This window comes from Microcebus murinus, chromosome 17 (assembly GCF_040939455.1).
Source record: "Microcebus murinus isolate Inina chromosome 17, M.murinus_Inina_mat1.0, whole genome shotgun sequence".
Taxonomy (NCBI): domain Eukaryota; kingdom Metazoa; phylum Chordata; class Mammalia; order Primates; family Cheirogaleidae; genus Microcebus; species Microcebus murinus.
Window position 1 is genome coordinate 52,144,012 of NC_134120.1, and position 14,140 is coordinate 52,158,151.

The following is a 14,140-nucleotide window of genomic DNA, read 5'->3' on the forward strand; positions in this document are numbered from 1 at the left end:
TAAAACTAGATTGAAAATTAAATAGAGATATTGTTTGGTTCAAAAATCAAATATTGGAAAAGATAAGGCAAGGATACAAAACTACTTATACTAAAGGTAACAACTAAATAAATTCATCTCATAGTCTAATCAGTACCGTATCTTTTAAGATGGGGCTTTGTAGATCAGAGCCCACAGGCCAAATAGGGACCCATTATCACCTGTTTTTGTGTGTCTCATAAGCTAAGAATGGTGATTACATTTTTAAATGACTGGGAAAAAAAAGTCAAAAGAAAACTATTTTGTAACATGTGAAAATTATGTGGGATTCAAACTTCAGTGTCATTCATTCATTTACATATTGTGTATGGCTGCTTTTTGGATAAACAGCACAGTTGAGCAATTGTAGCAGAAACCACATGGCGCAGAAAGCCTGAAATATTTACCCTCTGGCTCTTAACAGAAAAAGTGCCATCCCCTGGACTAAGAGATCACTCTACCACTTACAAGCTGTGTGACCTTGGGCAAGTTACTTAAATTCTCTGTGCCTATTTCGGTATCTACATCTACAGAACACTGGGAGGATTAAGACAGTAAGAACATGTAAAGCAAGTACACTGCAGCAAGGGTTGGAGTTAGCACCATTAATATTATCACTGTTGGTGTTTGTTTTACCTGTAAGTACACCAATGTATGTCTCTCTGGTAAAGCACTCTACCTGCTTCAACTTTTCTGGAAATCATGGTTGACACTAATTTATAGTTTCACCTACTCTAAAAATTACTTTTTCATTAATTGGTAATAATACTTTGGAAAACTGTCCCAGTCTCCTTCCCAAATGAAGACAGCCGTCAATCACTATGACACTGTAATGGCCACTAATTAAAAGTGTAGCTCAAAGGACAGCTATTTTTAATGTTAGTATCTTGTTCTATCCTCATAATTCAAAACCATTTTCCTAAATGCATCCCCGTTAGAAATTTTGGCAAGTGGGATGATATATTCCAGATTCTTCTCCCTTCTTGACAGACAATTAAACAAGGACTTTTAGGGGTCAAGCAACTTTCTGGAAGCATAGGCAGCCCTTAATTACAGTGGACACTCACTGACTTGCATTTGGACTTTTGCTTTGCATTAATACACCTGCAGGTTTTTTCAAACAAAAGCTTTTGAACTTATTGGTCTGACCTAAAATCCCAAATAGTTTCTAGTCATGTAAGTACACAACTTACCATGACAATTTCTCTTGGTCATCATGCTTTTATTTCATTTAGAAATGCCGCAAATACATCCAGTTAATGCATTAAATATGAAAAGACTCGCTGAAGAGACTCAATTTATTAATGATTTAGTAGAACTTCTTAAAGCATCTATTTGAAATTCATTTATAATTCATTTCACAGCTTAGCTGTAGTTCCCACAGGGCAAATATTTATCAAATATTACTCTGTTTTAAGTCCTTCCTTTACATTTATTTGCAGAATATTATTTCCCAAATAAAATATAAACTTCCTAAAAGAATCCATCATCTATTGAAATTTAATGATGATTTCCTGATAAGGTGACAGTAATGGGCTTTCAGATATAGCAGAGCATACTGTGAAGCCAAAGAAAAGAATAATTATTAAACATAATAGCTAGCTATAAATTGAACAAGATACACTGAGTACATCATAAATATTTATTAGAGAACAACCATGGTAATTAATAAACCTAGCATCTTAAAACCCTGCCATAGCAAGAAAAACTTCACAGCTCACTCACCAACGAACCACACATGACCAAATTAATATTTTCAGCATGATAATCAGAATATCTGGCCTGACTATTACAGGAGGATTTATGAGAACAAGAGAGTAGAGTATCTTGAATCAGGCTGCCCACTGTCCCACCCTCCCAACATTGACAATTTATGGTCTCCAATTCCAATGGCTTATCACAGCTACAGGGTAATTGCTAAAATATAGAGTACTATCTTTGGATTAGAAACATCTAACACCTTGAAACCCTGATCAAATTACTTAAGTTCTCCATGCCAGCTATACAGCAGAAATAACACCTACCTAAAAGAGTTGTCGTGAAGACAAAGATGTGATACACAACATACTTATTAGCTGAGTGCCCAGAATAAAGTGTACATTCAATAACGGTGTCTTCCTACTCTACTATTACTGTTTCTATTACTTTTGATACTTACACCCTACAGCCACTATCGTTACGACTCCTATAACTGCAATCACTACTAAGCAAGTGTTAATTCATCCTACTTCTTTTGGCCAGGATATTATTAGTGGGCACATATAAATAATAAATGATTCTTTGGATCTAAAGTATATGAGGTCCACTAGAAAAGCTAAAACAAAAACAAAAATGAAACAAAATAAAAAAAACATACAATAACAAGTATTAGTGAATATATAAAGAAATTGGAACCCTCCTACACTGCTACTGGGAAAGTAAAAATAGTGCAGCCACTTCAGAAAACGTTTTGGTGGTTCTGCAAAATGTTAAACATAGAGTTACCACTGACTCAGCAATTCCACTCCTAGGTACATACCCAGAAGAAATGAATACATATGTCTACACAAAAACATACATGAATGTTCATAGCAGCATTATTCAAAATGGCCAAAAAGTGGAAACAACCCAAATGCCCATCAACTGATGAATGGATAAAAAAAATGTGGTGCACCCATACAATGGAATATTATTCAGAAATAAAGAGGAATGAAGTGCTGATATTTGTTACACTATGGATGAACCATGAAAACATTATTGCTAAATGAAAGAAGCTAGCTCGGCGTGGTGGCTCACACCTGTAATCCTAGCACTCTGGCAGTCTGGGGCAGGAAGATGGTTTGAGTTCAGGAGTTAGAGATCAGCTCAAGCAAGAGTGTGACCCTGTCTCTACTAAAAATAGAAAAATTAGCCAGGCATCATGGCACGCACCTACAGCCCAGCTACTTGGGAGGCCAAGGCAGATCGCTTGAGCCCAGGAGTTTACGGTTATAGTGAGCTATAATGACACCATTGCACTCTGGCCAGGGTGACAGATCGAGACTCTGTCTCAAAAACAAAAAACAAAAAAAACCCAAAAAACTAATGAAAGAAGCCAATCACAAAAGTTCACATATTACAGGATTAGTTTATATGAAATGCCCAGAATAGGCAAATCCACAGAGGTGGAAAGTAGAATAGTGACTGTCAGGGGATTGGTTGTGGGGAGGGAGGGTAGAATGAGGAACCACTGTTAAGGAGTACCAGGCTGCTTTTTGGGGTGATGAAAATGTTCTAAACTTAGTGGTGACAGTAGCACAACTTTGTGAACATACTCAAAACCATTGAATTTTATGATATGTAAATTATACCTCAAAAAAGATGTAATAAAAACAGAACTAATGAAGCACATAAGGGCAGCAACATATTTGGGGAGTGGCTGAAAGGAATGAAGTCAGTCTTTAGTGGATCTGCTGAGCTCTGGTAGGGACTGCTGGTACCACACACACACCTCAGGCAGGACATGCAATGTGGGCTTGGGCACAAGTGACAATGTGGAGTGGAGTCACGGGTGGTCTCTACTCCCCATCCTACACATCAATGAAGTATGTTAGTTAGGATGAAAATTAGAATACAGAAGTAAAAGGAGTAGGAATATTATAAGCTCTAGAGTTGAAAATTTATGCTTGAAATCGGGGTCAAAAATCCTGTTTTCCTATATAGCTAGACAGTTTGTGACCTTTGATCAATTACTTAACCTCTCTGGGCTTCAGTTTCCTCATCTGTAGAATGGGTATAATAATAGTACCTTCTGTCACACGGTTGTAGTGAGGATACATTAATGCATTTAAAGCCCTTAGAACAGTGTCTGACAAAGATGAAGTGCCATGATTACTGTCATCATCATTACAAATGTAATTCTTTTTATTAAAACAGACTAACTCTGCTCGTACAGTCAAACACAGGTGTTCAGCATACTTACATGTGCTCATGTTAACATTCCCCAGGGGATTTCCCTGCTTTTTTTACCAAGGAGTGTACACTTGTTCCTTGTCCAGCTACTGATATTTATTTCCATGAGGCCCCTTCATTAACATGGAAAATAAATACACCCAGGGTATTCAAACCAACTAATAGCAACAGCTACCACTGAAGGTTCTATAGAGAGTGCCTATACATTTTATATACATTACCTCACTGAATTTTCACAACAAGCCTATGAGGTAGGTATTATTAACCCCATCACTTGACAGAGGAGGAAAGTTTGAATAAGTTGAGTAACTTCACCACGTTAGTAACACAGTTAGATAAGTGAGAGCTATAATTTGAACCCAGATCAGTCTTATCCTAGGGCACTTTCAAGTGCATTATGTTGAATTAGATTCCAATGGAAGAGTAATCAGCAAAGAAATTAAGAATGAGGGAAGAGTGCTTTTTGACCCAAACAGTTTATACATATTCAAATAACAGTCAGAATGCCAAAGTACATTCAGTGCCATTCACTCCTTCACTCACTCTTTCATTCATTCACTAGTATATTAAGCATCAATTACACGCCAGGTATAAAAATCATCTTTGAAGGACATTGACTTTAAAAGAGAAATTTAACGAATAATGTGATCAACACATTAATTGAATAATAGAGGAATGTGCTGGGCGAAAGGAAATCAGAAAAGTTTCAAATGCTTTCTCACTTGCCAAAGGTAGCTTTGTCTACCCCTTACATAAGACTTTAAGAGAAAAAGCCTGATGTTCATTTCTAATGCCTTTTTTCCCTTCGCAACACTGATGAATGGAATTTTAAGCTATTACTTCTGACTCCTCTATACTCAGAAAAACACCAGCCCACAGGCAGTCTTTCCTCCTCTATGTCCTGGGGCAAGACAATATTTACCCAACTCTGAGACTGATTGGAGGAGGGTGCACAGTGGAGGGTGCATGGCAGGACCATCCAGAAACTGTGTGCTGAAGGCCACCACTTGAGAGGTCAGAAGCTATATGTAGACCTGAAGCACGACATGAGACCTAAGACATTTATGTCCACTGCAAATCTGATATATTCTGGTAGACCTAATGGTATGTTGAAAAAATTTGTTTCACATTTTATAAAACATCATTTCACAGGGTAGAGAGTGACACTTGCATAAACACATCTTAACGCAGCCCTAAAATCCTAAAGGGATTTCCATTCTGCCCACAACCACAGAGACAACTACGATGGTTCTAATTCTTCCAGAGATACCAGATACTTTTCAACTTTTTCCTCTAGTAAAGGACAAAGCAATTACCACTACAAAAACAGATCAGCTAAATGCCTGGAGATTTTAAAAGATCAATGCTGAGATGATAAATAAGAAATACAATAAATACACTTTGGGAGCTAAAGTTTTTTCAAATAATATTTTAAAGTAATAGGCTAATCCAATACGTTCACATAATAAACTGGCAACAAATGGTCAACTGGATTCTAGAGTACATATCTCATGAATAATAAAAAAATAGTCTTTCAGTTAAGATGCTAAGTAGAATTTGATATGCTATTAAGATTGAGCTTTTCCTAGAAATGCAATAATTTTAAAATGAAAGTCAATAACAAAATATCACTGAATTTATGAAATAATTATGATAGATAAAAGTCATTTCCATAGTAAGTGCCATAAGAGTAAACAATAAAATGCTACAAATAAATAAGAATTAAAGCAATATGTTTAAAATAAAACACTGATAGGTATATGGAAGAAAAGGCTTATAATATGTTATTCCAGAACAGTGTTTAACACATGAATTGCTCTCATCTGTCAGAAGAATGGAGGACATTGCCAGTAGGCATACTTGATAATCTACAGCCAAGCCAGACACTCACCTCCAAATGTTACTAAAATTTAAGTACTGATCATTCTCTATAAATTGAATTAGATACTATTTTCAAATTAGGAATATAGAAAATAAGATTTCTTTTAAATTATAATAAACTATATATCAAACTTAAACACATCCTTTAAAATAGTGCTTATTAAAATAAGATAACCTCAATCTTTTGATTGTTATGAAAACAACTGTAGTTGAGTAGAAAATAATTTTTGAACTGTCATATGCTATAGAAGGTTTAATGAATTCCACAGATGCCTTCAGCTCTCTGTCTGAGGGAAAAAGGCTTACATCTTAGGAAAACTTCATTATGAAGATGTGTATGCTTTTAATAAACCAGATGTCATCAACAAGGACAGTACAGAAATCTAACCATTAATAAAAATCTTTAATTTATAACCTAACATTTTATTTTAGCTACAGTGACTAAAGGGTTCTTAATATTTTTCTATTTGACAAAGAAAATTAGGAAACAAAGATTTAATTGTTCTTGGTAAGGTGTTTAATGACAACAATTTCAAGAAAAATCTGATAATGCCAACAAAAAAGCTTAAAAAAAACTGACAGTAAAATTTGAAACAACAAATCCAAACAGAGATGTATTAGAATCCCTCTCAAAGTCAGTTAGATCTAATCTATAGATTTTCCAACTTCATATACATATAAACTGAAAATATTTTACCCAAAGACATGAGACTAGAAATTAAGCCAGTCAGAGTTTTAATCTTCCACTGTACCAAACAAATCAGAGGCTCTCTAGCCAGCCTCGTGTGTGAGTTACACTTTCTGCCAGCCTGTCTTTGGGATCCTATTATTCTTAGTACCATCTTGGCCAAGGTCAATCTATCTTCAAGGTCAGATCTAGAATTTTTTCCCCCCAGAAAAGCTACTGTGCAAATGAATTAAAAATTGAGGAAGGTACAGAGAATAGGAGGGTGGGGGTAATAGAAGAAATGTGGGGGGAAAATACTAAAACATAATAACATAATAATTTAAAACATGTACCTTTACTCTTTGGTCATCAACATCTGTAATTGTAGCAACACGAATTAACCTGGGATTTCGTTTATCCACAACTTCAAGTTTCATATTTGGCAGAAAACCATGAGGCAACCTCTGTAATATTAGAAGTACAACAAATCATGCAAAATTCAATAATTCTGATATTCTACTAAATTTTTTTTCTAAAATACTATTGTTGTAGTTTTAACATGTAGATCATCAATACATCTAGAACTTAGTTTTAAAAACACATAGGACTTATCCATATTATTTTGTCCAGTTTCACAAAAGCCTGTGAGAAGAGAAAGAATTTTTTGGTCATTTTAAAGATAGCTAAAATGACTGAGACATATTAAATCATAATCCTGTTAATGATCATGCCAAGGCTCAAAGAGGATCTTAATATGGTTTAGATATTAGATTAGGCTTTTTTCTTTTTTTCTGAATTGAACCTTACAAATTAAGAAATTATTGACTATTGTCACTGGCCAGCTTCAAAGTGTATGGCCTAGAAGGCAAAATTACTTAATAAATAATTAGAAAGGATAAATATGATTATGTATAAATCTAAATTTTAAAATATGCTTAGATTAAAGCTGCATAATTTTAACTGTTAAACTGTTTTAAAATCACACTATGATATAATTTAAAGCCATAATTTATGTTTTTGTCACTTCATCTGTAATCCAAGAGGGTTGATCCATGTTAAGGTGTCTTTTAAGTCTTAAAATGCTAGAAATAGAGAATCTATAACGACAGATTCACAGGCAGTCATAAAGAAACTGGACTAAGAAAAGACACTGAGACTTAGCAAATTATTGAAACCAAGGAAATTTAACTATCAAAAAGTTTTGGAAGAAAGCAAGGGAAAAAGAGAGACTGCTGGTATCTAGACATTTTTGCTTATTGAATGTCCGCAATTATTAAAACACTTCCTGGTGCCCCAGCACTTCTACTTTCCTCGTTTTATTCTATGCGTTATACATTTTCTTCCAAATCTAGTCCATTACAATCATTTTTTTTAAAAAAATGAAACAGCACTTTGTTTCAAACCCCTTTTGATTCCTAGAAAACTTTCAATAAACTAAATCAAATGTAGAAGCCCAATATTTAAATTCTGATTAAAGATAAGCCAGGAAGCCTGTAGCACATGAGAACTGAAAACAAACAGAGTTTGAAAACCACTGGTTTAGAACATAAATCCCTCTAACTAGACTATCTATGCACTTCCTTTTAGAAATTATACTTAGTTCAACCCTGGAACAAGTATATAAGTGCAAATTTGAACTTTAAAAATTACTATTCTAATGCTAAAAGAAAGGTTCCCTCAAGATGGATAAAACTACACACACACAAAGACTACTTTACTATAGCATTATTGACATTCAAATAGTCCCTGAGAAAGTGACACTGTGAAAGTTCAGAGTTCTCACTCAGCAGACTAATAGACCCAGAAATGCAAGGATTCAGTCATCAGCAGTTGGTGAGATGATTTCAACAGCACCTCTGATGTGCAGCTACTGTGTTTTGCAAAGAAGGAAATCATCATCGACATTTGTATATAGGTACAACCCCAAATGAGTCACCTACTTTGTATTTTTAACTACAAGCAAAGGAAATTGGTTATGCAAATACTACTTGAATTTAGAAAGAAAAAAACCAATAGAATTTAAAACTGTCAAATGAAGGCATGACTCAACACGGACATTGTTTAAAGGTGAGAGGGAGTACCTATATAGAACTTACCATTTTAAAAACTTTGGCAGGAACTGCATTAGTTTGAGTAGCTTCCAGATATTCTCTCCAGGAAAAGTTTTCTGGATCAGGATAACCTTAAAAAAAAAAAAAAAGATATAAATATGAAAAGATTACTCATAGTCTGATTTCCATATACTATTATGCAAAATATTTGATAATAATGCCCACTATTAATTGAATGCCCACTATTTAATAGATCCCATGCTAAGAACTTCATATATATTAATTCACTTCAGTCTTATAATCTCTGAGAAGCCTAAGGCATTCTGGCATGCAAGGATTTATTCACTGGGTCATTCATTCACTCAACGAGGTTAAGCAGGTCAGTCCAGGTCAAATGGCAATGCCAGCACATGGCAGAGCCAAGTGATAAACAGGTCTCTGACTTCCAAGCTCCATCAGAAGGCTCTTTGGGAAGTCTGAAAAAACTCATGATTAACTATCTGACCTCAAACTATGAATTGGAAAAAAATATCCTGAGAATCCTTCCAATTTCTCCAATAATTCTATTAGGGAGTTTTTAATAGTGAGATAAATTTAATAATAATTTAATAATGAGAATTATTAAATTCTTGTAACTTAATATTTTATTAAATCCTTGTAATTATAATTTCAAAAATTGCTATTTGTCATTGCAATCTAAAAATACATATTAGTATAAAATAGTATAAAGCACTCTATTTAAAAATTTCCTTCTAGTTGGGTTTCTTGTTTCTCTTTATATTTTTCTTTTATTGCTAATTACACTTGCTAAAGGTCTATCTATATTATGTTGTCTTCTTTATCCTTTCAAGAAGTGAAGTATTTAAGATCTGTTTGTCAGGTCCATTGTTTTCTTTTTTCTTCTTTTCTAATTATTTTGTTTGCTGCTTTAACTATTATTGCATCCTCCCTCCTACTTCCTTAGGTCTATTTTATACTTGTTTTGTCAAACTGAATTGTAAACATAACAGATTTTCACTTTTTAAAAATAATAAAAGCATTTAAGACTATGAACTGGCCACTAAATACAGGTTTAGACAACTGGACAAACTTTTACAAAATATGTATTTTTCTCCCTTTTACTTTCTAAAAAACAATTACAATTATAACTGTGATTACTGTCTTGGTTTAATCATTGGCCAAATATTTATTTGAGATACTCCAAGTGATTAATGTTCATATTTGTTTAAAATATTAAACAAATATGTTGTATTACACATTGTATACATTTGTCACATGTTGTATACAATTCCTGCTTTTAGGATGTGAGGATTTCTCTTTGATATAAAATAGAATTAACAAAAATGTTTTAAAAGAGTATATGTATGTTTTAGGATATAGTATAAATATGCATTAATATAATCTAGCTGTATTACTCAAAAATTTGTTTTTTATTTAAACAGAAAACCTAAAGCAGTATGATAAAATCTCTAACTATTTTCTGTGCAAGTCTCCTGTATTTCTAACAATTTTTCCTTCATTTAAAAATTTTTTTACTAAAATATATTTAAAGGAAAGTACACAAATCAAGCAGACAGTCCGAAAATTTTTCACAAAGCTGGCACAATTCAAAACCAGGACGTTTCTAGATTCCCAGGACCCTCTTCTCCATGGGGCTCTTGGCTCCCTTCTAGTCGCTACACCTCTGCCCTCACGCAAAGATAAATCCCCACTCTGGTCTCTAACTGCAGAGATTGGTTTTTCCTCTTCTGTTTTTCCCTTTGTATAAATGGAAACTACCAGGCATGCGCTCATTGTGGTGAACGTCTTCTGCTCAGCATTCTGTGAGGATTATGTAGTCTGTTGTGTGCAGAACATTCATTTTCATTGTTGTATAATATTCTATTGTGTGAGTATTTCACAATTTATTTATTTATCCATTCTATTGATGGTGGTCATTGGGGGCTATCATAGAAAGTGCCGCTATACTCTAGTACATTCTTTTCAGTGGCTAGAAGTAAACACTGCTATTGAAATGCATCCAGGAGTAAAACTGCTAGATCATGAAGTACATTGCTCCATATTTTGATGTTACATTATCCAGCACACATAATGTTCACTATGAATTATATTTCTTATTTAATATAGAGAAAATTTCCCTTTTGGACACATTTATTATATTTTGCCTCAAATTCTTTTTACTAAAATTTATATTACCACCTTGTTATTTTCTGTTTTCCTGATTAAATTTTGCCCACAATTTTTATATTTATATTATTTTGTTCTAGGTGCATCTATTTTAAATACATTCTAAATGGATTTTCAAAATCATTTATGTTTGCTTTCATCATTAGTTTGTTGTATCTAAATTTTGTAAACATGTTTTATGCTGAATTTTGTCAAAGCTCTCTTCAGGTTTCCTTTGCTTTCTGTCCTTTTCTTTTTCTTTTTTTACTTTTTTGAGACAGGGTCTCCCTCTGTTGCCCAGGCTAGAGTGCAGTGGTGTGATCATAGCTTACCGCATCTTCACACTCCTGGGCTCATGCGATCCTACCTCAACCTCCCAAGTGGCTGGTACTACAGGGGAACACCACCCATGCTCCCCTCATTTTTTTTTTCACTACTTTTTGTAGAGATGAAGTCTCACCATGCTGCCCAGGCTGGCCTCAAACTTCTGGGCTCAAGCAATACTCCTGCCTCAGCCTCCCAATCAACTGGTACTACAGGCATGTACCACCATACCCAGCTCTGAATTGACTTTTATAGCTCATATTTTTAAAAAATATCCAAACCTATTGCTCTTATATTTTGGATCTTCACATTTCTGCATGGCTTTTGAACTATGTCCATGCCTGGCCCTTTCAGTATCGGGGCCTCCTCACCCAGGCACCAGACCAGAAGATTTGGTGGGATGGAGGGAAAAGAAACCAGAGTGTAGAGGGATGAAGACTAGATGTGAGGTTAGCACATCTAGTTGTGCGCAGCAACTAGTCCTGTTCCAGCCTTGTAAAAAAAACCTGGCATGCTGCTATGAGAGACACTATCCTTCTTCCCCTTTTTGTAACAAACAAGTGAAAATAACGGGCTGTGACTGTTTTAAATGGTTCATAAGCAACAACTGTTTCTGTATCACTCTCCAGAAATGAGCTATGTACACATTATACCAAAAAAGGAAAACATGTATTACCTGCATATTCCCTGCTCAATGAACCCAAGGAAGAGAAGGATGTCTCATGGCATAGGGAGACTCGCAGAAGACACCTACTCCCAGTTTCCTCCTCTGGTCCCAGGCCCGTGTCCTGCTGGGCCTTGGGGAACCAGAGCAGGGCTGTGGGAAAGGGGGCGGTGACCAGGTCCACTCACACAACTGTAGGGCAATACCACAGCACAGAAGCTTTACAAAAGTTTAAATTCCTACTTGCAACAAGAGGGACCTAGAAGAGACCACCCCAGAGAACAAGAATAGCCTTTAACCTCTTCACTTCTCTCAAAGAAAATCAAACTTTAACCAGGAAGCACTGTAGTAAGTATGCCATTTACATTCATTCACTTATTCCTCATGTGTACCCTGTGGGGCACGTCTCCTCACCCTCATTCGACAGGTGAGCGCTTGAGCAGCCTGCTCAGTGTTACACAGTAAGAAAGTAGAAGAATGGGATTTGAACAAAGGCCTGTGACTCCAGGGCGCATAGAACTAGTCACTGTGTCCCGCTGGCGCTGAGCGCCGGATCCCAGGCGGCCTGTCCTTCGGGCACCGCGCCGGCGGGAGTGTGGGCTCCCCCTAGAGGCCGGCGTGTGGCCCTGCGAGGGTGCGAGGGCGGCGGGAGACAGCAAGACTGGAGACCCGGCTATACACCGCTTAAATGTATTCTTACACGTCGCACCTCACTCCACGCTCTTCAGAGTTTAACACTTCAGGCATGGACAATCCCTGAAGAAAAATGCACGAGGTCTAAGCTATGGCTGTGGGCATGACTGGCCGGACCAAACTAAGAGAAAGGTGTCACAGAGGTTGGGACCAAGACTACGGAGCTGGGGCATCTACCGCTCTGCACTGCATTGCCACAGGGTGCCGGAAATGCTTCCGGTGGAAAGGAGGTCCAGCTGACAAATATCTTCAATTAATGATGGGGAATAATTAAAAGGAATGTAAAGGGCAGCGAAAGGAGGGGCGAGATGTGGAGCCCTCCGGAGGGAGGGCTTTCCTAGCAGCTGCCACTTCCGAAGCGGCAGGAGGGCCGCCTGCGGCGTGGCAGGGTGAGGGCGGCCTCGAGAGAGGCCACAGAGAAGCCCCACGTGAAGAGGCAGAAGCTGGGGTCTATGGAGGTCATTTCCCGGGTGTGGTGTAGAAAGGATTCAGAGTCAAGAAAAAGTCCCTCTGGAGAGTACAAATGCAGGAGGGAAGCAAAAAAGGAAAAACTCAAGGGTCAAAATAAGTTAAAAATCTTTCTACGTCATGTCATTCCCGCAGCTTCCTATGTCATTCAGGCCAAGTCCTTACAGCAACCTACGTGCCCCTACACAGCTTGGCCTTCCTAATGCCCCGAGCTCGTTGCCGGTTCACCCTGCGGTAAGTAGAACACGGCAGACCTCCTCCCTTCTCAAGTTCTCGCACTTGCTGTCCCTTAACCTGGAAAGCTCTCCTCAGACGTCCTCCGTACTCGCCATTTCTTCTCCTTTAAGTCATTGCTCAAATGTCACAACTCACCAAGACCTCCCCGGAACTCCCCAGATAACATGAACCCCTCCCTCAAATATACATGCCACTCTTCATCCCATTACCTGCCTTTTTTCCTCCATAGTACTGATCACCACTTAACATATTGTATATTTTACATATTTCTTATTTCTCTTACTCCATTAGAACATAGCTGCCTTATGATAGGAATGCGTCTGTTCACTTCACTGCAGTTTCCTCACAACATATGGTTGGCACTCAGTAATTATTTGGTGAATATTTGTTGAATGAATGAAATGTATTTCCTAAAAGTTTACATTTAATATTGTAGTAGCCAAGAATAATAGAGATATTAGCCAAAATGACTATCAGCCTAGTCTCAAAATTCTGAATGGAACTCTGATATAAAGTTGTTGTGTTATCAGAGGCACCATTTAGAACAAGATAGTGTTAGTGTAGCGATACTGGCCAATGTTCCAAGCAGCACCGAAAACTGGATGGTGCCCAGATAAAGCCATCTGATCCATGGCATCTGTACAAGACAGATGTTAGACTCCTCAGTTTTTTGTTCCATATAAGAAATGCCAACTTAAGTGTGATACTGGTTTCAGAAGTATCCTTGATTATTTTTTCTCCAGGAATAATAGATGAAGTAGAAAATAACTTTGCTAGAGAAACATTCTTTCTAAAGAACTGGGATCATGGATAAATATCACAAGTCGTTAAGTCCTTGACATCCTCATCTAAGTGACCCATGGGACCTAGAGAAGTGAAACAACCACAGTTATACTGGTGGCCAATTTAAGAACCAAAAATCATAAGTGTATGACAAACAATTTTTAAAGTAATTACCAATAGTGTCCTTAAAATAAGCACTAAAAATGAATCTGCTAGGAGTCTTACTGAGGAGAAGTTTCTATCACAATAGACAGAATA

General features: G+C 36.6%; 1 protein-coding gene across 2 annotated transcripts in view; it reads right to left on the reverse strand.

The window, feature by feature from the left end:
* Positions 1-14,140, reverse strand: part of L3MBTL4 (L3MBTL histone methyl-lysine binding protein 4) — a 436,533-nt gene that overhangs the window by 228,070 nt on the left and 194,323 nt on the right. For both annotated transcript variants that reach the window (XM_075993669.1, XM_075993668.1), the window contains 2 exons: positions 8,593-8,678; positions 6,850-6,960 (listed from right to left, as the gene is read on the reverse strand). In XM_075993669.1, coding sequence (XP_075849784.1) covers positions 6,850-6,960; positions 8,593-8,678 — 197 coding nt within the window. The remainder of the gene's footprint in view (positions 1-6,849; positions 6,961-8,592; positions 8,679-14,140) is intronic.